Raw genomic sequence first — 25,221 nt, 5'->3', positions numbered from 1 at the left:
CAGGTGGCACTGGGGCGTGAAGGTGTCCAGGCATCCCTTCCTTTTCTCAGAGAGATTTCCTTGACTCAGCCTGTCTTTGACACACACGGGGGGATGGAGGATGATGGGGGAAGGGAGCGACAGTGAGCCAATCACCCTGCACCAGAGCCTTCAGGGCTGGTTCCCTCCGAGCCTGTAAGTGTGAGTGTGTGTGCGCGAGTGTGTCTGTGTGTGCACCAGTGGGGATTTCTGTGATAGAAGCAGCCAGATTCCAGAGACAGAGAGAAGAGGAGGGGGAAGAACGAGAGGGGGGAGAAAATTGGGGGTGGGAGAGACAGACGGAGAGAACAGCGCGGGGGGCGGGAAGAGGGAGAGAGGTGGAGGGGAGAGCAGAGAGAGAGCGCGAGTGAGAGAGCAGAGAGGGAGGAAGAGAGAAAGCAAGAGAGCGGGAGGGTGCGCGGAGCGGAAAGGAGACAGAGCTCGCGGGGATGGGGTGAGAGCGGGAGGAAGCAGAGGCAGAGGCGGAGCGGGGGCGCAGGTGCCTGCAACCCAGGATCCCGGGGCACTAAAGGCTTCGGGTTCGGCCGCGCGCTCAGTCGCTGGCCCAGAGGTGCAGCGAGTGGGGCCGGGGTTCACTGCTGCGCGCCAGGTGCCTGCCCAGGAGGCGGCGCGGGGCTCCGGGGTGGCTGCGCGCCCAGACGCCTGCTCGGGAGGCTGCCCGAGGCTCCAGGGTGGCCGCTCGCCCTCCGGGGAGCCATGGCGGCTGGGGCCGGGGGTCGCCGGGCGGCGGCGGCGCCGAGGGGCTGAGCCGGCCGCGGGCTGCGCTATGGCGGCGCCGGGTTGCGGGCCCTGAGCGCCGGCGGGGGGCGCGCACCATGAACTCGTGGGACGCGGGCCTGGTGGGGCTGCTGGTGGGCACGATGGGCGTCTCGCTGCTGTCCAACGCGCTGGTGCTGCTCTGCCTGCTGCACAGCGCGGACATCCGCCGCCAGGCGCCGGCGCTCTTCACCCTGAACCTCACGTGCGGGAACCTGCTGTGCACCGTGGTCAACATGCCGCTCACGCTGGCCGGCGTCGTGGCGCAGCGGCAGCCAGCAGGCGACCGCCTGTGCCGCCTGGCTGCCTTCCTCGACACCTTCCTGGCGGCCAACTCCATGCTCAGCATGGCCGCACTCAGCATCGACCGCTGGGTGGCCGTGGTCTTCCCGCTGAGCTACCGGGCCAAGATGCGCCTCCGCGACGCGGCGCTCATGGTGGCCTACACGTGGCTGCACGCGCTCACCTTCCCAGCCACTGCGCTCGCCCTGTCCTGGCTCGGCTTCCACCAGCTGTACGCCTCGTGCACGCTGTGCAGCCGGCGGCCGGACGAGCGCCTGCGCTTCGCCGTCTTCACTGGCGCCTTCCACGCTCTCAGCTTCCTGCTCTCCTTCGTCGTGCTCTGCTGCACGTACCTCAAGGTGCTCAAGGTGGCCCGCTTCCATTGCAAGCGCATCGACGTGATCACCATGCAGACGCTCGTGCTGCTCGTGGACCTGCACCCCAGGTGAGCCGTGCCCCGCTAGGGCTCTGGGAACAGCCGCGCGGTATCTTTGTGGGAGTGGGAGGTCCCTAGCCCCAAGGGCTCTTTTCCACTCAGCCTCTGTTTCTTCTGAGAACACGAGGGTGGGGAGAGCGGCCCAGCTGTGGGGCTTAAGGAGGTGCTTAGGGTATCAGCAAACCAGGGCCACAAAAAACGTGGGTGAGCCCATCTATACATCGTTTTTCGAAGCATCAGGGTAAGAATCACAGACAGTCAGAACTCTGTTGGGTTTCTTCATGCTCATTTTCTGTGTTTGTAGCTTTCACTTTAAATGGCACATGGGAAGTCCGTGGTCTTTGTTCCCGTTAAAGACCTTCAAAGTGTTTGATTCTGGTCCTGAGAGGGCAGCCTCCAGGCTTAGGGAGCTCCTTAAGAGCTCTTCAGACCCAAGTGTGTCGCTTCTCTGAGTCTTTCCCTTCTCGGGTGTGTGGCGCCGCCTCTGTCTCCCGACTCTGTGTGTGTGTGTGTGTGTGTGTGTGTGTGTGTGTGTGTGTGTGAATTCTGATGGACTCGAGCTGCATCCTTCCCTGTGGTGGGCCCTGAGGGGTGGGGCGGGGGCTCTTTCTGCCCTCCCCGGAGAGCACTGTCCAGTGTCTGCCGGACTTGGTGCCTAGAGGCTCCTGCAGAAGGAGTGTTACCCCAAGGCTCCTGGGGCTGAATCTGCCCCCACCTCTGTCCTCACATTGGCTGCTGCTCTCAGGAGGGCAGATGGAGCTGGGCAAGCATGGGTACCCTCTGGCAACCCCTGCCATCCGCAGGAGTCTGTCAGAGAGAGAAGGAGGGAACTCTTAGCTGCGCTGTCCTGAGCTCACCTCGGCTTTCCCCAGGAGAATAGGAAATCGAGGAGGGAAACAGCTGGCAGCGTCTAGACTCTGCTATGTTACATCCTGTTGTCCCAGGGGAAGGCAGGCTCCCCCTCTGTGTCTTGGGACCCTAGATAAGGGGGTGCTGGGGTCCAGATGGTATGGCAGGTGAGGCAGGCAGAGAGCTCCGACAGGGCCAGCAAGGGCCCTCCATATGAGAGAACCTGGGAACCCAGGGGAACCTCGGGGCAGAGGAAGCTGTATCCTCTGTTGGATATGTTCCACACCAAGATTAAAGGGGACAGACTGGAGGTATCAGGCTGAGCATTCTGAGTATTTCCTGCATGAGAGCAGTAACAAGCAGTCCTTGACCTTCACGGTGCTGGCACATTGAAGGGCAAGTGTGCACGTGTTCATTGTCCCCTTGAGCACTGCCATTCCTGATTGCACACTGGACCAATCGTCCAGCCACAGAATCCCCACAGATTCAGGAACAGAATGTACATGTGAGTGACTGAGTGCTCATAGATACCAGGACATGTAAATGTGGGAGCTCCACACACAATCTCATGTGTTCACACATAAACTGTATATGTACCAGACAGCTGGCCTTGTGTACACAGGTTTACAAGAGTGGCATGCGTGCATTCTGCCACAAAGACATACACTGGCTCTCACAGCACATGTCTCTGCATGGTTCAGTGTCCTTCAAGGAAATATTTGCAGCCACCATTGCAGAGCTATTGCCCTTTCCATGACTCGGGGCTGAGGGGGTCTTCCTTAGAGGGTGCATCCTTAGCACTTGGTCTGGGACTGCTCTTAGAAGATGTAGGGCAATGTCATTTAACTCCCGAGACTGAAGACTCCTAGAGCGGGCCCTCTCACCATGAGTCTAACAGCGGAGGAGGGTTAGGCTGGGAGTGGAACCAGTTCTTATTTAGAGCAGTACAAACTGCATTCCTACTCTTCCTCCAACTTCTAGAAGAGGAGGGGCCGTGGTTCCTGTTCAGCCTATTTGGGATGTAGGGCCAGCTCCACTCCTGCAAATCCCCCTGGCTGATGCCAGGCCAGACACTGCAGAGAGAGTCCTGGGGTCTCAGGAGTGGAGGCAGCTACTCTGCTCCCCTTTGATCTCCCCTCCACTCCTCTGGGAGGACCCTGATCTCTTCTTAGCCCCAGGCCGCTTTGAGGAGCCCCTGCTCCCAGCGCCCCGGGACCCTCCAAGCCCAGTCTTGTTGGAGAGAGGAAAGACTTCTGGAGCCGGGGTTGCCATTGGCCAGTGCCAACAGGCCCCCCGGTCTAATGCTCCCTGCGGTCATGGAATAGTGGCAGACCTGATAGCACTGCCCCTTCAGTGAAGACAACTTGTCCTTCTCTGAGGGGCTGATCTCCACCAAGCCTGTGGAAGGGACAACACAGGAGGGGATGGTCAGTCCGCAAGAGACCCTGACAGCCAGTCCACCAGCTTCTATCTTGGCAGCACTAAACTCTTCCTCCCTACAAATGAGCAAGTACAGAGCCAGCTCAGGGGCTGCCCCGGGCACCACCAGTCTCAGGCAGTAAGCCTCCTGGGGCCATTCCGTGCTGAGCGCCTATAGGACCTGGGAGTGCTGGTCTTGGGCAGCGGGAGCCGGCTTCTCCCTCTGGACAGCCAGGGCAGAAGCTGGAGTCTTTAATTCACTGGAAGTTTTGTCAGCCTCCACACTGATAGCCTCCTGGGACTTAATTACAAAGGATCTGTTTTGAGGACCCAGGGTGGCGTTTGTCTTTGTCAGGAAGCTCCCTGGTGGTGTCCGCTCTACCTGCAGGATGTTTGGTATGATAAGGAGCAGTCCTCACCCCTTTGCTTCAACCACCTCCAAAATACCCAGGACCCTCTCTTCTTAATTCAGTCTGGGACCCTGGCCCTGGGAAGCATTCCCTACTCCTGCCTTTCTGTGTTGATTTCTTCAGTTACATTTCTGAAGAAGTTTGGAGTTTCTAATGTTTGTTAGACACCTGGTGATGAGCAGCATTCACTTCTCCCAAACCACAGCTGGGGACTAGTTAGAGGCAGCCCCGACATGGCAGAGCAGGTGGGCCCCAGGGCGTGGTTGCAGGGACCTTGCTTTTCCCTGACTCACTGGCTTGGCTTAGTGATTTAACAGAAACAGAATGTTGATGATGAGGTCTCAAAAGGGAAGCAGTGCCAAACCTAACTGGAGCTTCCTGTGAGGCTCCCCCAGGCTCTGCTGGGTCCCCCAGCATGTCCTCCGTGTCCTGTGAGCAAAGTCTGCAGATGTTGGCTGAGTAGCTGACTCTAGAGGGTGTCAGAATTGTGGCTCAGCAGACAGAAACTACACTGTGCCCTAGACTTTATAGATGAGAAAATGAGAGACCCAATTTTCAAGGAGAAGAGAAGCACTCTCCTAATTCAACAAATCTAGAAAGTGTCTCAAGCTAAGACTCACAATCAGGTCTGCCCCTAAGAGTTATGGATGGAGCAAATAGTGCAAATGGAGGCTTACCAGCTGTGCATATAGACTTAGACGTTCTACATTAAGCTTACAAACTGTTACATGAAACGTGTTCTGCCCTCCTGCCTTGGTGAATATACCTTTATAATGACCGGCAAGGCTGGGTTCACATTTAGAATTCTCAGGCTCCTTGGGGATCAGCCTCATATGTGCTGGGAGAGCCGAGCTGGCCCACCTGTCTTGCCTACCACCCCAGCTCTACCCAGTACCACGAGGGGCCTCCCTTGCACAGGTGCACATTGCAGGTTGCACACCCACATTCCATGCATGTGTGTTGCTCACAAATACCACCTCTCAGGCATCTAGCTGGGCACACAGGTGGCACAGTCTACCCTCAGGAGGATGGGACCAGGGGAGATGCCCACACACATCTTGAAGGCAGGATGAGGGCATTTGGGCAAATAATTCCATATCTTAGGCATTTAGAGCTTGGTTTGAAATAGAAGGTGGGGGCTGTGGGTAGGCACATCCACTTACCCCTATGAACTCGTTATCATATGGGGAGGGATGTGGGACTCTTAATGTGCAGGGCCCAGGGCAGGGGTCCTTCTTGCTGGATTTGAGGGCCAGACTGCTTATGCCGGTGTCCTGACCCCAAACTCAGGGCTCTTGCCCTCCGTTAGTCAGCTTGTTCCCTTGCCTTAAAAGCCAGAAAAACCAATCTGAGTCACTCCCCAAATACTCAGAGCGTGGGCTCTAGCTGGACTCCAGTGGTCTAGCGATCTTTCAGGACCCAGGCCTCTTGTGGAGAGCAGGGAGGTGTCTGTGGATGGAAGGTTTTAGCTGAGATCACCTCGTTGATTGACTTTTCAGATATTCCCGAAAGGTGCCATCCCCTCTGCCCTAGGACTGGAGCCACTGGGGAACATCTCTTCAACCCCACATGTCACAATGCTGGAGGGCCTGTCTCCTTTGGTCTCAAGGAAACTGTTGTGTCACAGCCTCGGGACCTCCCCTCTCCCCCACTCAGCCACACCGACACACATGCTCGCACTCTGGCTGAATGTACCTGACTGGGTTGCCTTGGGAGAGCTTTGAGTCTCACACCCTCTGCACCACAGATCCTGCCTGCAGGTCTGAGGACCCCAGGTATCACCACCAGGCCCTGGGATGTTTGAGAATGCCCACCTCTCAGTGATTCTATGGCAGGCAGTGGGGTCTCAGGGAGTCAACCCAGAACCACTCAGGAGACCTGGGAGGAGGCCTGCCTCTGTCCTGAACTTGCTGTGTAAACTTGGGCGTGTTGTAAACTTCCCAGTCCTCAGTGTTCTCATCTGAAGATAAATAAAATAACAGCTCACAGGGCTGCAAGATTTCAAGGAGCTCAGTTTTGCAAAGCTATGGAGGGGGAAAAAATGACAGCAAGCGCAAAGTGATGTTGTTTTGGGAGCGGATGAGCTGTTCTCATACTGTGCTTAAATAATAATCATAATAAGAAGCAAGAGGGCCGTGATGTTTCCCTCAGAGCCTGGGGGCTGCTGTGCCTTGCTCACCTCTTGCCACCTCCCTGTTCTCACCTGGAAAGCAGGAGAGCCCCAAACAGAGGAGATGGATTTATCATTTTCTTTCAAAAGATTTCAGGAAAGGAGTGATGTGGCTCCCGACTAGGAGCACCGGACTAGGAGTCAGTGACTGGCTGCTAGACCCACATGAACTGCACTCCCTGAGTGGAAAAATCACTCTCTCTTTTGAGCCTCAGTTTCCCCATCTGTGATCTGGGGTGCGTGGATGAGCTGACCTTTCATACTATACATGACTGTGGGATCTAGCTGGTCTGTCCCAGAGCAGAGGCATGACCAGGCCCATGTGGATGTCAGCCCCAGGCACAGTACCCACTGTGTAGACACCCTTTGTGCTCCACAGCAGGCCCGGTGTCATTAAGGTTAGGAAACCATGTCCACCAGGTCCCTGGAGGCCCAGAGAGGGTCACAGAGCCAGCACGAGCATCAGATCTCCGCCTCAGACCTCCTGACTCGATTCATTCTTACTACACCTTTGACACAGTTTCTGGTTACAGCTGTTTCTGTCGAATGCATGGGGCAGGAAGAGAACTTCTGCAGTGGGGGAGCTCTGTGGTTTTGGAGGTGGTACACATGGCCCCAGAGTCAGGAGGTCTGGGTTCAGGTCCTGCCATCACCTAGAGTGACCAACCATCCTGGTTTGCCTGAGGTAGAGGAGGGATTCTCAGATCTAGGCCTTTCCCTTTTAAAACTTGGATAGTCTCCTGCAAACTGTTCAGGAACAGTACCAGATCAACTGGAACAATTGGTCACCCTACAGCCACCATTTTCCAACTGTGTGATCTTGGGCCAGTTACTTAACTCTTCTATGGTTTATATCTTCCCATCTGAAAAATGGGGACCGTGATGATATCAATCCCTCACTCACATACATGTTGTGAGTTTTAAATAAATGAATAATCTCCCATCACAGTTTCTAGTATGGCACACATATTATAGACTCAAGAAATGTGGGTTAATTAATATTAATTTCTAGAAATTAATTAGTAATATTAGTCATGAGTAATACATTTTCAGCCAGGACAAAATCTGTTTGTACCAAGCCCGACTCCGGTTCCTAACTCTTTAAATTCCTGGAAATGCAGAAGTCAGGGGGAAAAAGTCTTTGAAGAATTTTAGGAGGCTTCAGTCTAAACTAATATGAAATTGTCCATCTGTGATAGGAAATATAGTTAAGAGTAGTTTTGATTAAGTATCAAAATCACGAGTCTCCTGGCAGGCAGGGAAGGCTGCCCTGGCATTAGCGATGTACATGAACCTGGCTCATGAATATTCTCTCCACTGCTTGCATTTTTTGAAAAGACTGGCCTATTTTTGGAGCCAGACCACTGCAACTCAGGCCTGGCACTGCTAAGTTATCTTCACTTCCTGGGCAACTGTGTCCACAGTCTTCTTTCCTGTTCATTTTTGATCCTCTGGAAAGGTCCCACAGCAGAGTGGAGCAGAAACAGGGTTACAGTTAGAGGCATAGGTGGCTCTTAATTCCATCTTTGAAGCTATGTCCCTGATTCCTTGGGGACTTGGGAGTGTCTTAGATTCTTCAAGCTTGGTGCCTGGAGGAACCAAATGACTCCTCCTTCAATGACCCCATCATGTGGTGTCTGTAGCTCCAGGCAGAGGTGAGGCTGTGGATGGAAGAAGTAGGGTTGAAGACGTGGAGGAAAGGAAGCCTCATGCCACAAACTGTATGACTGGAGTCCAGGCTGCCCCAGGTGAAAAAGATTTGAGTCACGCACATGGGTTCAAATCCTGCCTCCATGTAAGCAAATCATTTGGCCTCACAGAGCTCATGCTTTCTCCTCCTCCTCCTCCTTCTTCTTCTTCCTTCTTTCTTGTTCTTCTTCTTCTTCTTCCTCCTCCTCCTCCTCCTTCTCCTCCTCTTCTTCTTCCTCCTCCTCCTCCTCCTTCTTCTTCTTCTTCTCCTCCTCCTCCTCCTCTTCTTCTTCTTCTTCCTCCTCCTCCTCCTTCCTCTTCCTCCTCCTCCTCCTTCTTCTTCTTCCTCCTTCATACCTCCTTCTTCTTCTTTTTCTTCTTCTTCTTCTTCTTCTTCTTCTTCTTCTTCTTCTTCTTCTTCTTCTTCTTCTTCTTCTTCTTCTTCTTCTTCTTCCTCTTCCTCTTCTTCCTCTTCTTCCTCTTCTTCTTCCCTCCTCTTCCTCCCCCTCCTCCTCCTCCTCCTCCTTTTTCTTTATTTATTTGCCTTCTTCTTCTTCATATTTATTTCTTCAGCTAGCCTTCTTCTTCTTCTTCTTCTTCTTTCACTTCTTCCGACCAGGCTTTGGCTTGTTGCCCCAGGTGAAGTGCAATGACACAGTCTCAGCTCACTGCAACTTCTGCCTCCTGGGTTCAAGTAATTCCCCTGTCTCAGCCTCCCAAGTAGCTGGGAGTTGGGAGCCCACCACCGCAGCCCTGCTAATTTTGTATTTTTTGGTAGAGACAAGGTTTCACCGTGTTGGCCAGGCTGGTCTCGAACTCCTGACCTCAGGTGATCCACCTGCCTCGGCCTCCCAAAGTGCTGGAATTACAGGTGTGAGCCACTGCGCCTAGCCAAGCTCACGGTTTTCACTGTAAACCAGGGCAGGTAAAAAGTTGCCTTGCAGATAAAACACATCTGCCAGGATTGATTGTGGTAAAGACAATAATTCGAGATACTACTTAGAGAGTGGGGCACTCTGGAGCCAGCCCATAGCAGATGGTCAGTGAATTATATCAGCAATAATAAGAGGTAATGTTTAACGTTTCTTTGTACTGACTTGGGCACTGTGCCGGTGGCTTTGTGTGCTTTCCACATGGAATGCATTCCATGCATCTCTGTGCTTTATGCATTTAATTCTCAAAACAGCCTCTTGTAGCATCTTATTACATTATGTGTAATACACTAAAATATATGATGCATATTATTATTTTATACACGAGGACCTTGAGGTTTAGCAATGTCATACTGCTTGCCCAAAATATCTACAGCCAAGAATTGACCCTGGGTCTTTCCGACTCCATAGTCAAGTTCTCACACTAGAGACTGCTGCCTGTGTTAGTAACTAGTGCCTCAGCCTGACCTAGCAAGGGTGCCCTGTAGTTCACCTTCTCTCCTCTCTCACCTGCAGTGTGCGGGAACGCTGTCTGGAGGAGCAGAAGCGGAGGCGACAGCGAGCCACCAAGAAGATCAGCACCTTCATAGGGACCTTCCTTGTGTGCTTCGCACCCTATGTGATCACCAGGTAAGCCTGATTGGCAGGTGTGTGGTGGGACTTTGAAGAGCAAGGCAGGGCCCAGTGGCCGTTAGCAGTGGCAGCCTCTCTTGGTCACATGTTCTTCTGCAGGGTGTGTTGTGAGGTACAAGAGTGAACTTGCCAGATTTAGTGAACAGGAGGCTGCACGCTTTTCCTCTCCACCCTCGAATTCTTTTGGATTCAACTCAGAACCCAAAGGGTGTGAAAGACTCTCTCCCACTCGATTTCTAAATCACATAATTAAACCCTTTATCCCAGGCTTCCAACCCCCAGGAGGCCCTAAAGAGGAGAAGGTGAGAGAAGACAGAGGGAAGCATCATCTTCCCCAAACCCCAGCTCCCCACATCCTGATTCACTGCCACTGAATGCAAGACAGCCCAACCCCCAGGCATCCCCAGCCCGAACACCCAGGTCAACAGCAAGGTCACCTGCCACCTGCACAAGGAGCAGGTAGCATGCTCTGTGTCCAGCCAGGTGGGCATACCTGTCCTATGGCTCAGGGGCTCTTCCACTGTTAGGCCAGGTGCTGTGAGGCTTTTCGTGTACTCTCCCAGACCTCCAGATCCTCCAGCCAGCCAAGGTTGCAATACACTAGCCTTGGGCTGTGTGTCTCTCAAGCCAGCTTGCTCTAGCTGCAGCACTCCCCACATGTGTTAGCCAGAAAGAAGGAAAATATGTATTACCCAATCAGCTTTGTGCACTGGAGGGAAAATAAAAACTCCACAACTTTGCATCTAAAGAGGGTTAACTAGATGAGAAGTTGACAATAGAAAAGGAACTTTGATGGTTATTAGAAGGTGGATATGGAAGCTTTCATTGAATCTGGGAAGCAGAATCTGTGCAGGGTGTGTGTGTGTGTGTGTGTGTGTGTGTGTGAGAGAGAGAGAGAGAGAGAGAGAGAGAGAGAGAGAGAGAGAGAGACCCAGGAAAAGAACAGATCCCAGCTGCCAGCAGCCCCCAGCATCCTCAGTTGCAGGAACCACACGGGGTCCCCCATGCCTCACCATCATTCAGCATCTTGCACGCCCCAGTGAAGAGGGGGCCCTGTGGACAGTTCGCCCCTGTTTCCTCCCATTTGTCCTTACACTGAGCTAAAGCATGATTTGCTGTGGCCTCTACTGCTGCTCCCAGTTCTTCTTTCTGCCATCGAGGAGGCTGTCCTCTACTCCCAGGAACCTCTGTGGATTGCAGACACTGGGCCTGACTTCCTGGAGACCAGCTCCCCTCTTCTTTTCCCCAGATAGACAACTCTGTGGTGCCTTCCCCTGTCTCCTGTGGCATGCTGCTTTCTCTAGGGGAGATCTAGTTAGCCTGTGTCTTGCTTTGAACGTGGGGCCAAGACCTGTCTGCAGGTCTCTGGATGGGTCTGACCGGAGCAGAACTATTGGTTCTTCTTTCTAGAACTGTTCACTAGACCTCAGCACCACTGACATTCTATGCCAGATACTTCTTTGATGCCAGGGCTGTCCTGGGCATCATGGGGTGTTCAGCAGCATCCCTGACCTCTACCCACTGGATGCCAGTAGCACCTCCTAGTGAGGCAGGGGTACCTTCCCAGGTCCCTCTAAATTTTGATAACTAAAAATGTCTTCAGACATCACCAAATGCTCCCTGGAGACCAGAATCACCCCTGGTTGAGAACCACTAGTCTAGACCCACCACATCCAGCCAGGAAGCCAGAGCTTACATCATTCAGGGATTTCCACAAGACACAAAGCCTAGGCATGGCAACAGAGGAGAAAGGATTTCTGTTGCTCCCCAAGGGAGGCATAGGAGAGGACTTAGCAGCATGACTCTGGAGTGTGCCTCCCCAGAGCCCAAACCCCAGCTCCCCCACATCCTGCTGTGTGACTTTAGGCCAGTGATGTGGCCTCTTTGGGCCTCCAGAAGAGAGTGCAGTGTTGTGAGGATCTAAGGACAGGGACCATGGACATGCAGCACATGCCTGCTGAGGATATCTGTGGTCTTCACTGTCCTTCCTTCTGGCACTTACAGCACCATCCACAGTGCCCCTGCCCCGGACTGGCTGCTGCAGCAAGAGGGGATCTGATCCAGTGAGGGAAGGTGCATCAGACAGGGAGGGCACACAGAGCCCCTCCTCTTAGGTTGCAGAGGACGGGCAGCCGTGGGTTACTGAGGTGAATGGGAACCCTCAGAGGATAGGTGACACGGCTCCGACTTCAAACTATTGGACTTTTCTCCGGCTTAATTTCATTTCCCAACAACATTTTCCATTTAAAAAAAAAAATTACAGCCGGGTTCTCTCTCACAGTGCCCAGGAAGTAATGTTTCAGTAAAATGGATGATAGATTACAACTCAATATGCTCCCTCCAAATGGATTTGATGCATCTCGGGTTTTAAAAACATTCACAGAACAGTTCATCCTCCATGGGGATGAGCAGCAACTTACCTGGGAGAGAAGCAATGCCCAGGAAACCTCATGTGTACAAAATATGTCTCTGGCAAAACCCCGCCGGGCCCCACTGCCACCACCCTGGCTGCTCTTGCCTTGGCTTTCTCTTGTGTGTGGAGGAGCCATCCTAAGAACACCCCCTAAAATGAGCACACACACCCACATTCCAGTTCCGTGCGTCTCTAGAGCACCTTTTTTGCGGAGCATACAAGAATCCCTGCAGCGGAGGCATGGGTTGGTGTGACCCCAGGAGTTCCCCTCTCTTGGGGACATTGACCTTGTAGTCCTCTAACCCAGATGGAGCACCGTGTCATGCGAAAGGCCCAAGCTCCACAGGTTCTGGGGCAGAAATGAGCTCTCACGGCTGGGGCTTCACGGACAAGCCTTGTGAAGTGGGCCTGGCTGTTCAGGGCGACTGTCCAGGGAGAAGGGACAGCACGAGCCAGGTCTAGAGCTGTGCTGTCCAGCACGGGGGCCACCAGCAACAGGTGGCTACAGGGCACTTGAAACATGGCCTGTCCAAATAGATATGCTATAGGTTTAAAAACACATGAGCTCTGAGACTTAGCATGACACACTCTATACATGAAATTAATACATTTTTGGCCAGGTTCAACAGCTGACATCTGTCATCCCAGGGCTTTGGGAGGCCAAGGTGGGAGGATTACTTGAGGCCAGGAGTTTGAAACCAGTTGGGGCAACATAGTGAGACCTCTTTCTCTGCAAAAACATTTAAAATAACAACTCGTAATTTTATATAGAATTCATAGTGAAATGATAAAGTTAAATAAAACATGTAATTAAAATTAATTGCACCTGTTTCTATTCACTAGCAGAACATTTCAGGTGACACCCATGCCTGCCTTCTCTCTCTGTTGGCCCTTGCTGGCCTGTGGTCAGGGACGTCTGGGGTGTGAGGTGTGCCGGTGCCTGCTCTCCAACCCCCTCCTCCTAGACCTTGAGCTGCTCATATGATCCTTCAGTGGCCAGGACCTCCATGTCATCCACTCTAAGAGGATGCACAGAACTTCCTCCTCCACCTTTCTCTCCCATCAGGGCCCTGCTCAAAGTCAGGGTTTATCTGGGAATGTTTCCTGAGCAGTCAAATCAGTGTCTTTCTCCTTGGGGTCAGGAGGACTGAAGGGAGGAGACATCAGACCCTGAAACAAGGCAGCAGGGAGAGGAGTGCAAGGCAAATAGAGCCTCCTGGTGGGTCCTCCTGCAATCACACCCCTCTTGGAGCCGCCTGACCTTGCCAATCCCTCTACCCCTACATGGCTTCCACAATGTCCAACCAGATGCTTAGTCTTTAGGGTGACCGGAAGTCCCCCCCAGGCACATCAGATGGGCTTCTGTGAATTTATATTCACTGCACCAGGGGCCATCTGAACCCCAGCTGTGCATGGGCGCGGCCAGGACCCCATCAGAGCTCTACTTCCCCTGCCAGGATATGGACTGCCAGGCTGGGCAGGGTGCAGAGGGGACAGGATTAATCTCACAGCCACCTCTAGGGAGCCTGATGCAAACTTTTCCATCTTCCTTTGAGTCAGGGTTGAGAAACACATTGCTTGTGAGGAGAAGCCAATCAATGGTAAGGAATAAGCAAGATCATCCTGCAAAGCATTCAGCACAGTGTGAACTTATCATCCATGCTGGAATCTGGATCACTGACATTTCCAGTCACAATTTTTTATTTTTCTGCTGTTCTTTTCAAGACGATTTCCAAGTATAGAGATGACCAGCCTCAGAAGAAGCTGAAGACACACCTCTGAAATGTAGTTGAGGATTTAACTTCTTATAGAAAATGAGTCCTTGTGGAGAACCAAGAGCCATGGGTTTTGGAGGCAAAGGATCCCCTAAGCTATCATCTCATGCAGGGAGGGTGAGCTGGTTGCACCATGCAGACCAACTTGAACCCACTGCTGGTGACCAGCAGAGCACTGTGTTGAAAGCAGTTCTGAAGCCAGGCTGGGATTAGCGGGAAAGTGCTAGGAATGGCTGGGAGAGGCACGCATGCTTGAAGTTTTTCTTGGGTTTGCCAGCTTGGCTTTACCTTAGAATGGCCTGGAGAGCTTTACATCCAAACTCATATCTGGACCTCACACTGAACCAGTTCAGTTAAACTCCCTCGGTGTGGGGCTGAGCATGGGTGACTTTAAGGCACCTCCGATGATTCTAATGGCCAGTGTGCTGATAGCCATGTCTATTGCATCCCAACCCATTTTACTGCTGGAGTAAGTGAGGACTGGGGTCAGGGAGTGTTGGAATAATTGCCCGGAGCTACGCATCTAGTCGGCAGTGGAAGTGGACTTCCAACCTCATTGGGCTCTCTACCCGTCCCTCAGGCTCTCAGAGGCCTCTGGGGAGTCTTTGCAGACCCAGCTGTCCCCTCCTTTCTTGTGTAGGTCTGTGGCTGTGGCATTAAAGCTCATGGCATGCAGAGAGTGCTCCTAAACCCCTTCCCCAAGATCCTCTACCCACTCCCAAGGCAGATCTTCCAAGGCTTGCTGAGTGAGTCATACTCCTAGACTCCCATCAGCCCACTGCACTGCAGCTGCAATCGTGGACTGCGGCCCTGGGGCAGGCAGAAGCCTGGGGAAACAGCCAAGGACAGGTCCTGGATGGCTGGACGGTTCTGGAGCTCCATATGGAGGGAGTCACTTCCTACAGGCTCTCTCTCTTCTTTATTTTTTATTTTTTTTGAGATGGAGTTTCACTCTTGTTGCCCAGGCTGGAGTGCAATGGTGCAATCTTGACTCATCGCAACCTGCACCTCCTGGGTTCAAGCCATTCTCCCACCTGAACCTCCCTAGTAGCTGGAATTACAGACATGTGCCACCACGCCCAGCTAATTTTGTATTTTTAGTAGAGACGGGGTTTCTCCATGTTGGTTAGGCTGATCTTGAACGCCCAACCTCAAGTGATCACCCCCCTCGGCCTCCCAAAGTGCTGAGATTACAGGCATGAGCCACCGCGCCCAGCCTAGGCTCTCTTGAGAACAGCCGCCTGAGATCCCTCCAACCTGCCAGGTGCTCGGTGGTGGCGGCTCAGGGGCATTGAGCTCAGCTGCAGCCCCAGCACTAAATAGGCAACACAGAAGATGTGGCAGGTGTGAACCCTGTTCTGGGTCAGATCCCTGAGACGGGGGGCTCCTGGCTTAGATGGGATGAATGGGGACCAGGAGGCAGCCCTTGGGTGGAGCTTGAGCTAAGAAGTATATTACTGCAACAGATTCAGCTGGATCTGGCATGGCTGTGCCTTCCACAGCACTCCACAGTTTGCTCAGATGTTATGCTCCTGGGCCCTAAAGTGCCCCCAAGAGATGGACTGGGTGAGCTATGTGAGCTCCACTCTGCAGATGCGGGCACCAAGGCTCAGAGAGGAAAGACACTGCACGGGTCATTTAGTTAGAGAGACTCGGGGAACCGGGCAGCCTGAGCCCATCTGCAGATGCCACTGGGCAGCTCCAGGGCCTCCTGGGCAGAAGGATGTCTCCCTTGCATGCAGCACCTCCTCATTGTTCTCTGCCTCCTCACTGTCCATAGAAATAAACATCAAAACCCACTGAGGCAGTGACAGGCTGATCCTGGGGAATTCAGAAAGGAAAAGTAAGGACAAGCTCTATCTCCTTAACTAATTCAGGAAAGTCCCTTCATTTTTAATCCTGTAAGTCCTCACTTTGTACCTGAAGCTGTACCAGAGCTGTCCTGATACCCTTTGCATCTAGTTAACATTCTCTTGGTTTGTTTGTTTGTTTGAGACAGAGTCTCACTTTGTTGCCCAGGCTAGGGTGCAATGGTGCGATCTCAGCTCACTGCAACCTCCACCTCCCTGGTTCAAGTGATTCTCCTGCCTCAGCCTCCCGAGTAGCTGGAACTGCAGGCGTGTACCATCAGGCTGGGCTAATTTTGGTATTTTTAGTAGAGAGGAGGTTTCACCATGTGGGTCAGGCTGGTCTTGAATTCCTGACCTCAGGTAATCCACATGCCTTGGCCTCCCAAAGTGCTGGGATTACAGGCATGAGCCACCGTGCCTGGCGCTAACATTCCCATTTTATAGATGAGGAAACTGAGGCTCAGTCAGGTTCCAGCCTTCCCCAATTCCATCAAGTGACTCGGCCTCAGTTCTAGTGTGGGTCTGCCTGAAACCAGCGCCTATGCCCAGCCCCTCACAATGCACCACTCTGCTTCTCCTCTCAGTAGAAGCAGCGGTTCCTACTTTCCTCCCACAGGTGTGTGGGCAGACACGTTGAGGCATGACCCACTCAGAAGTGGAATGCTGCAGTTTCTGAGATGATTGAAACCAAGTTGTTCATGTGTCATACACACCCTTCATTGAGCTGTCAGCACAGAAACTAATATTCCCCACAACTCCCCAGTGACTGTATCTAGGCAGTCAGCCTTGCCACTTCCACCTGCCTTGTACCTTATAAATGGAGATGTGTCAAGAGCATAGGTTGACGTCAGATGGCGGCTGGAAATGCTGGGAGCTGGGAGGCCAGGATATTGAGGAAGAGAGGAGGATTCTGCTGTAACATCTGCCACCCCTTTGAGTTGATGGAGAAGATCCCACTGGCTGGGCAGGGGATTCCCTTCTCTTTGTACCCTATCTATTCACATTTGCCTGTTAACTTTCTCAGATAGGAAAGCATAATTCTTGGGTCAAGTGTTTAAAAGAACCATTCAAGTGTTCCTATAGGTTATCAAGCTTTCTATTGGAGAGCTTGAAGTCTTTACAACCATACCTGTCACTTAGCGAACACCTGCCAAGCACCTGGGGCTATCAGCGCATACCTTGTTGCATCTGGGACAGCTCTAACAAGGTAAGTGCTAGAATCCTAGTCTCACAGAAGTTCAGAGAGGTGAGATGAGTTTCTCAAGGACATATGGGTAGTGAGTGACCGAGCCAAGAGTTAAAGGTCAGTGTCAGGCCAATTGGCTATAACTCAGCCTTTAGGCCATGCCACAACTCCAAAGACTGGGGCAGGCACTGGAAACACAGAGAAGCCACATGTGTATGTTTTCGGCCCAATTTCCAGTAGGCCCACGCGTAAGTACCATGGCATGAACTCAGATGGCCTCCAAGCTCCTGTGAGTGAAGCAGGCATTGAGTTTCTCTAGCGAAATTGGTAGGTTCTCCTGCAGTCATCCCCAATCTCCCATCTCACTGACAGCAGTTTGTGTAGCTGGAGTTCCCAAGAGACCATCAGCGCTAGTAGCCAGAGCCACTGGCGGATGCAGTTGGCATCTTAGAAAGACAGGACATCCAACTCTACCAGCCAAAGAGCTGCCTGCACTTGCGTACTGGGGCACACAAGGCCACAGTAGGAAACATATTTGCAAAGCTGCACCTTCACTCTTAATAGAAGTCTGACACCTCCAAGTCACAGTCACACTGCTCTGTGTCCTCAAAGCCGTAGGTCACAGAGGACTTCTCCCAGAGTCTTTGAGCAGGGTCTGCAGATCCACAACAGGTTCTCATCCAAAAGCTCAAATGACATATTTTCTGAATTAAAATCCACATGTCTAGAAGCATTTGTAAGGCTATGCTCTCCGCAGCGATCTACGCTTACAAATAATTGTGGTTGTCATATATCATTGGAATCAGGCTTTGAGGCACTTGAAAATCTGACAGCACCATTATTGTGGCTTTTCAAAGTCAGGAAAACGTGTAGATGGGAGAGGGGTCTCATATGTAGGGGATTCCCGAAGATTGATATTTTATTAATAAAATGACTTCTCCATTCTGTCTCATGAAAATTTAAAGCATCAGCTTATTACTTCAAATATGCAGGTCTTCAAATATGCAAGCTGAGTTCTCCAGAAGTCTTAGGAAGACACCGGGCTGGTTGTCCAGGGAATGTTCTGTGGCCCATGTTGTATTGCATTTAGTATACAATGTGTGTGTGTGTGTGTGTACACATGTGTATGTATGTATGTGTGTGCATGTGTTTATGTGGATGTGTGTGTGTGTGCATTTGCATTTATGTGTGTGTGTGAGTGAGAGAGGGAAAAAGGAAGACAGAAGAGAGGAGAGATGATGGTGGCATAGAAGGTGTAAATAGAGGGTGCTAATTTGTCACTGTAAATTCAGGATTTGAAAGTACAAGGGCTTGATCACACTGAGGAACAGGAACCTGAGTCAAGGAGGCCGGTGGGGCAGCCTGGCACCAGGAAGGCACGTGGTTGCCGGCACCCGCCTTCCCGTTTCAAATCCTGGTTCCTGCATGTTCAGGCTATGTAGCTTTGACACTTCTCTGCCTTGGTTCCATCTTCTGTACCATAGAGAGAGTGATATTGGGGTCCTGAGATGGTCTCTGTGAAGCAGTTAAGGAGACACAGAGCCCCTGGGGGCCCACAGGAGGTGCTGGGTCAGGGGCTACAGGGGTTACTGGTCCTGTTCTCACTTTGGAACTTGCTTCCCTTGGGGATTCCCACTGTGAAGCAAGATCAGGACACTGGTCTCTCCAGAGGCTCAGAGAAGGCCTTGGAGTTCTGGCAGACATGCCTCCCTCCTCCCTCCTGGGACCAGGACTGCCTAAGCTGCTGGGTGGGAGTGTGAGGTCCCCATGGGTGAGGAGCAAGGATGGGCAGCTTCCTGTCTCCATCAGCCCTGGACTGTGGCAGCCAGCTCAGATGCGCCAGTGACCCACATCACAGGGGTTTGTTACTGGACTGTGGCAGCCAGCTTAGACGTGCCAGTGACCCACATCAGAGGGGGTTATTACTGAGAGAGGAGGCATGGCTCCATGGGATATTTCCCTAGACAGCTATCAGAACATAGGGGTGCAGGCACACAGGGTTTCGGGGTCTGGCAAGATCTGTGGGTATCTGCTCTGTGTGTCACCCTACGTCAGAAAAACACACATCTCTGTGCTCTGCTTCCTTTTCATCAACAAGCTCTGCGCCCTGCAGTGCTTTCTATCCTCTCCAAACCTACACACCCCAGGCTTACATAGGGGCTGGGCTCCTGTGTCAGAATCCCCTGATGTGCTTGGAAGAGGGGATCCCGGCCCTTTTCCAGCTCCATCCCCTCCCCCTGCCTGATCTGCTGACCAAGGGTGTGGACCTCACCCCAGGGGATTTTCCCAGGGAGCTGGGTCAGGGCAGGCATGTGTGCCTTTTGAGCACAGAAGCATGAATGCTTCCCCCTGAATGGAGCCTCATGCTCTAGGAGCACATGGAAAGTCATCTATTGCTCAGTGGAAGGTCGGGGGAGGTGGCAGGCAATGACGTTTATGGGGACAGGTCCTGCCTTCTCGTGGGTGGCAAGGGGCGGCACCCTGCTCCTGGGGCTGCTAATCTTTGTCAGATCTCCAGGGTTGACCTTGGCATACATGGGCTCTAGGAGTGGGGCGGGGCTGGTTGATGCTGTTATAGCCAGGGGTCCCCAGAACAACCACACAACCACACAGCCTCCCCTGCTCCCCATGGGGTTCTTCAGGGGGCGTCTTGGTTTGCTAGGGCTGCTGTAACAGAGTACCACAAACCGAGTGGCTCTAACACAGAAAGACCTCTCACAGTTCCTAGGGCCCGAGGTCCAACATCAAGGTGTTGGTTCCTTCCGAGGGCTGTGAAGAAGAGCTCACTCCACCCATTCCCCGAGCTCCTAGTGGTTTGCTGACCATCTTTGGGTTCCTTGGCTTGCAGATGTCTCACCCTGATCTCCGCCTTCCTGTTCACATGGCACTCACCCTGCATGTGCGTCTCTGTCCAAGTTTCTGCCTTTACGGGAACACCAATATTACAGAATTAGGGGCCCGCCTTACTCCATCATGACCTGATTTGTATCTGAAACAATCTTATTTCTAAATAAGATCACATTCCGACACTAGGGGTTAGGACTTCAACATGTGAATTTTTGGGGGAGACGCAATTCAACCCGTAAGAGGGGCCATGACAAAAGGAAGCCAAGTCCTGCTCTGTCAACACCTGAGCCCAATAACCCCTCACTGCAGGACTCTCGGCCAGAACTAATCAGGAGACAGGGCCTTACACTAGAGACTTCTGCTCGGCGAGCTGCCTCCCTCCCACGTCCCGTCCTGAGACCATCCACTCACTTTGACTGCGGAGGGGAAGGAGGGAGAGGGAAAGGCATTAAACAATCTGACCACATGGAGGAGGAGAGGCTCCCTTTAGCACACTGTGACCCTGCCCACTAGTGACATGTGACTGGTCAGAATCATAACGCCCCTTTCCTGGGAGGAAGGGCACCACGAAGGGGTGAGCAGAGCTAGATCTGGCAGGAAAACATGGGCTGAATAGTCCCTCTCTAAAAGGTCATCTGGAAGGGATCTGGTGCTTATCCAGAAGGCTGCCCAGATCTGGAATTAGAAAGAAGTCGTTGTGGCAATATGGAAACCCTTGCCTCTTCTCATCAACAAAAGGAGCTGGGGGCTGTTGGAGCTAGTGTGGATCATAGCCAGCAGCCAGCCACGGCAGGCACAGGGAGCCACCTGCATGGGGCCATGAGAAAGCAGCTCAGCCAGCCACAGCCGAGCCTGGAGGGGTCATTCCAGCTACCCCCCGCCAGTGGCCACTGGCAGCAGCGTCCAGGCCTGTATTCAGCCAAAGCATCTCTTTGCCTGGAGGCCCTGACAAAGGCCAAGACACTGACTTTTCAAAGCAGAAACTGTCATTGTGCACAGTGAGGAGGGGAAAGGGACAAAAGTTCCAGACAGCATATAGTGACCTCATGGAAAAGGGGTTCTTGGAGCCAGAAGGGACCCCAGAGTTTCCTTTGTCACATCTGCAATGCTGAGATTCACATCTTGGCATGGCCACTAGCCAGGACTTGGACTGCAGTTAGATGGAGCCGGGCTTCCCATGCAGGAGACCCTGACTTGCTGCTCACCTCTCTGAGCCTCGATTTCCTCACCTGTAAAATGGGAATAATGATTCTCATTCTGCTGGATAATTGTACAGTTAGAGATTGTACACACAAGTGCTTGGCCCAGAGGAGACATTCAACTGGGAATTATGATATCCGAGCCAGGTGGAGAGTTCAGACTTGCCATGAAATCTCTGAGAAGCAAATGCAATAGATTTTACCTCTTTATTATCTAAATGGTGAAATTTTAGATTGTCCTGAATAATTTTATTCTGTGAAATCTACAGAGCCTGCAAATAACAGTTTCGATCTTGCTGGACGGTTTGATGATATCTGGTTCTTTTAGTAAATCCTTTTGGGAAAGCCAAAATGCTAAGCCTGAATTTAGCAAATGTATAAAAAACTATAGACATTTTGGAAAAGCAATTTGGCACCGCATAGCAACAATGTGTTGGCATTCAGCTATTTCATTATTATTATTAGGTGTGAATTCTAAATTCAGGGGTTGGTTTTTTTTTGTCCCTTTGAATTCATCACTTCTCAAAATAGATTTCTTAAAAGTACAGATTTCCTAAATGTTCACAGCTCCATTTCCCCATTCAGGCTCCCAAGCATATGAGAGGAGACATAGCCACAGTCCCCCACAGGGTCAGAGGGCAAAGGTAGACAGTGGTGCTGAAAATAGAATGCCCACTAGAGGGGCCTCAGAGTGGACTCCTTGAGAGCCTGTTCCAGAAAGGGGCATTTCTGTGGAGGACCGTGGTCCACAAGCTTCCTCCTCCTCCTCTTTGCCAGCTCTACAGCCCAAAGAAGGCTTAAGCATAAACAACTGAAGATAGCAGCACTGAGTTCCAGCTCCAGCTCAGTTCTTTCTGTACCTGGGTCCTCACCTGGGCAGTTCCCCAAGCTGAGAGCCACCACCACCTTCTATCTGCAGGCACTTTAGGTAGAATACCGGTACTAGACCCCCAGTCAGAGGGGAGTATAGGTGCTGCAGCTTCCATGGCCACTGACTTGCTGTGTGATGTCTGGCAATCCCTTTCCATCTCTGGGCCTCAATTTTTTTCATATGACGACGGGTGGAGAGAGTGATATGTGATCTCCAGACTCTCTCCCAGCTCTGTGGGTCTTTTCTATTTCATGTTAATGCTGGATAATGTCCAAATATGGCCAAGGGTGCTGGACACACTTGAGAGAGTAAATGGCCTGATTTGGGTGGAGGGTAGAATTCTGTTGAAGGCTTTCCCTAAGCTCATAACATGGTATTAGCACCCTCGCATGGAGCTGTCTGATGGTACCGAGAGGACTCCAAGATACATGGGCTGTGTCTTTCCCTGCCCCTCCCCCAAAGAATGAGGGTCCCTTTAGGATCCCCTGATGGCGGCTATCGTCGAAGACCACCAGGATCCCAACCCAGGGAACAGGACTTCGTGGCCAGCATTGTTTCCTGTGCATGACATACTTTGAGCTTTGCAAAATGTTTTCACAATTGTTCTCAGCCCTTCCTCCCATGCAACCTCCTTAGGAAGACAAAGCCAGGATTGGAAGCCAACAATGGGACCAGACTCTTCTAGTGAAAAGATCATTGACACGATATTGTCCCACCTTTTTGTTTTTCACATGAGACATACAGGTCCAAGGAGTGAACAGAGGTGCCCAGGGCCACATGACAAGTCAGCAGCAGAGCTGGCGCCAAAGCCAGAACAGCCAGCTATTAGCTAATAGCTGGGTTCTCACTGCAGCTTGGATTTCAGAGTCAGACAGACCTGGGTTTAAATCCTGCCTTTACAATTACTGGCCATGTGACCTTGGGCAAAATATTTAACCTTCTGGGACATCTGTTTCCTTGCATGTAAAACAGAGATGGTCATATCTCCCAGGGCTCAGCAAAATCACCTATGGAAAGTGCTTAGCACAGTGTGTAGAATAAAATACAGCCTGGAAAATGTTCACTATCATCATCGTTATTGGTGTAAACTGTTATCATTGTTATTTGAGGAGGCAGTCTCAGATAAATTGAGGGTTGGGCTGGGAAATTGTGGTCCACAGGGCACAGACAGGCCCTGGTCCATGGCCACTCCAGGCGGTGCCTAGCTGTGTCCTCATTAACAGCTTCCCTGTCTCTCTGCAGGCTAGTGGAGCTCTTCTCCACCGTGCCCATCGGCTCCCACTGGGGGGTGCTGTCCAAGTGCTTGGCCTACAGCAAGGCCGCGTCCGACCCCTTTGTGTACTCCTTACTGCGACACCAGTACCGCAAAAGCTGCAAGGAGATTCTGAACAGGCTCCTGCACAGACGCTCCATCCACTCCTCCGGCCTCACGGGCGACTCTCACAGCCAGAACATTCTGCCGGTGTCTGAGTGAAGGACCACGCTCCTGCTGAAGGGTTTAGAATGAGGCAGCGGTGAGAAGAAGGGAGGGAGGGCGTGGGGGCCCCTGGGTGGACACCACCAGCTGCCAGTCCCTGGCACACCCAGTGATCCTGGTTCCCTGGCTTGAAGGGGCTCCAGAGCCTGTTTCCTGGTTCCTCAAGGGCAGACATTGGACACTCACTATTTGTCACCAAAGGATGACTGTGGGCCGTGTGCTGGCCTTTCTTTCTAAGAAGCTCCTTTGAGCTCCTGGACTCACCTGAGGCTCCCTGGGGGATGACACTCAGTTCTGTCACTGTCAAGGATGCAGAGAGCTGATGGTAGGTGGGGAGCATGGTGTCCACCTGCCTGCTGACCACTGGGCGCTATTCCATGCTGAAGAAAAGTGACAGTCTCCAGGGGACATTTCAGCCATGTCCCTTCTGAAAGGGAGGCTGGCAGTGGTCATTTGGCCCGGATCTAACATGGCACCTCGTCTCCACAGGGTAGTGACGGCTGCTTCAACCCAAATATTATTCAGCTGGTACTAACGACATTGTGCCCAGCTGGGACTCTTGGGCTCTGTGCCTGAGGGAAAATGTTTCACAACTAGTGGCTGTCCAATTGCTGCTGACCAGTTGTCTTAGAAATGGTCAATTGGATTCAACTTTTGTCCTCTCCTTCCCCCTAAAAGCGAATGTTTGTGTGTGCAGACAATCTTAGCATGAAAATGGTTTAAATAGGCTGGTCCTACATGTATTAGGTTCTTTCAAGTTTGACTGGGAGGTCACCTTTTTCTGATTTACAAGTCCTAATTGTTGGAGCTCAGTAAAGGCAGGAGGAAGGTGACTGGTTAGTTCCCCCCTCCCCGTTTGTGACCTGAATTTACAGGAAGTGTTTCACCTTGTCTTATGTATCTTGTCTGGCATGTCCTGGGAGATGGATGGGCAAGAACTGGCCTGAGCAGGGATTTTTGCCTTGATTTTAAGTCACTGGGTTCCATTGTCCTGGCACCTCCATTTCCTTAGTTTCTGTAAACCTATTAACAGAAAGTACAGGCTGTTTAAGGTTATCAAGAAGTTGCCCTGTGCTAATGATGAGACAGTGAATTTCTTTTTTTTTTCCGAGATGGGAGTTTCATTCTTGTTGCCCAGGCTGGAGTGCAATGGTGCAATCTCGGCTCACCGCAACCTCTGCCTTCCGGGTTCAAGCGATTAAAGACAGTGAAATTTTTACGGAATACTGCACCTATAATACATATTCCAATCTGTTAGCAGTCCTGACTTGATTTAATAAAAACCAAGGAGAGCCACCCCTGCTTTCTGGCCATCTCTTCTTTGTCTGCCATTTCTAATTGACTTGTGAATACTCACAGCAGTTCTTTTTTCTTTTCTTCTTTTTTTTTTTTTTTTGAGATGGAGTCTTGCTCTGTCACCCAGGCTGGAGTGCAGTGGTGCGATCTTGGCTCACCACAACCTCCACCTCCCGGGTTCACACCATTCTCCTGCCTCAGCCTCCCAAGTAGCTGGGACTACAGGCGCCCACCACCACGCCCAGCTAATTTTTTGTATTTTTAGTAGAAACGGGGTTACACCGTGTTAGCCAGGATGGTCTGGATCTCCTGACCTCGTGACCTGCCTGCCTCGGCCTCCCACAGTGCTGGGATTACAGGCGTGAGCCACCGCACCCAGCCCAGAGCAGTTATTTTTCAATCCTCCACTCTAAGTGATTCCTCCAGGGTGGAAAGCATGGGGAACAATGGAATCAGATGGCTCATTCTCTCCTTCCAGCTCTTTACATCCTAACTTTGGAGGTGTAGAAGGAAGGATGTGGTCCAACAGGAAGGAAGTGAAAACAGTTTATTGGTTTTTACTTCTAGGCAGTCCCAATTTTTAAAGGCAGACAAGTATCTGCATATTTATTTGAAAAGATGTCTTATTAACTCTTACCTCCTCAGTTAGAAAACAATTGACCTGGCTTAGTCTTTTCTAGTTTCAAAGTTTC

General features: G+C 51.8%; 1 protein-coding gene across 1 annotated transcript; it reads left to right on the top strand.

Moving 5' to 3' along the window:
• Positions 1 to 751: 751 nt before the first annotated feature.
• GPR26 (G protein-coupled receptor 26) lies at positions 752 to 24,654 on the top strand. The gene is made up of 3 exons (XM_003904373.5): positions 752 to 1,522; positions 9,499 to 9,612; positions 22,999 to 24,654. The coding sequence occupies exons 1-3, from the start codon at positions 855 to 857 to the stop codon at positions 23,228 to 23,230; spliced, it is 1,014 nt and encodes a 337-aa protein (XP_003904422.1). The 5' UTR covers positions 752 to 854; the 3' UTR covers positions 23,231 to 24,654.
• Positions 24,655 to 25,221: the final 567 nt, after the last annotated feature.

Source organism: Papio anubis, chromosome 11 (genome assembly GCF_008728515.1).
Source record: "Papio anubis isolate 15944 chromosome 11, Panubis1.0, whole genome shotgun sequence".
Lineage (NCBI taxonomy): Eukaryota > Metazoa > Chordata > Mammalia > Primates > Cercopithecidae > Papio > Papio anubis.
Note: the sequence above shows the minus strand (reverse complement) of the source record. Positions and strands in the feature narration are given on the sequence as shown.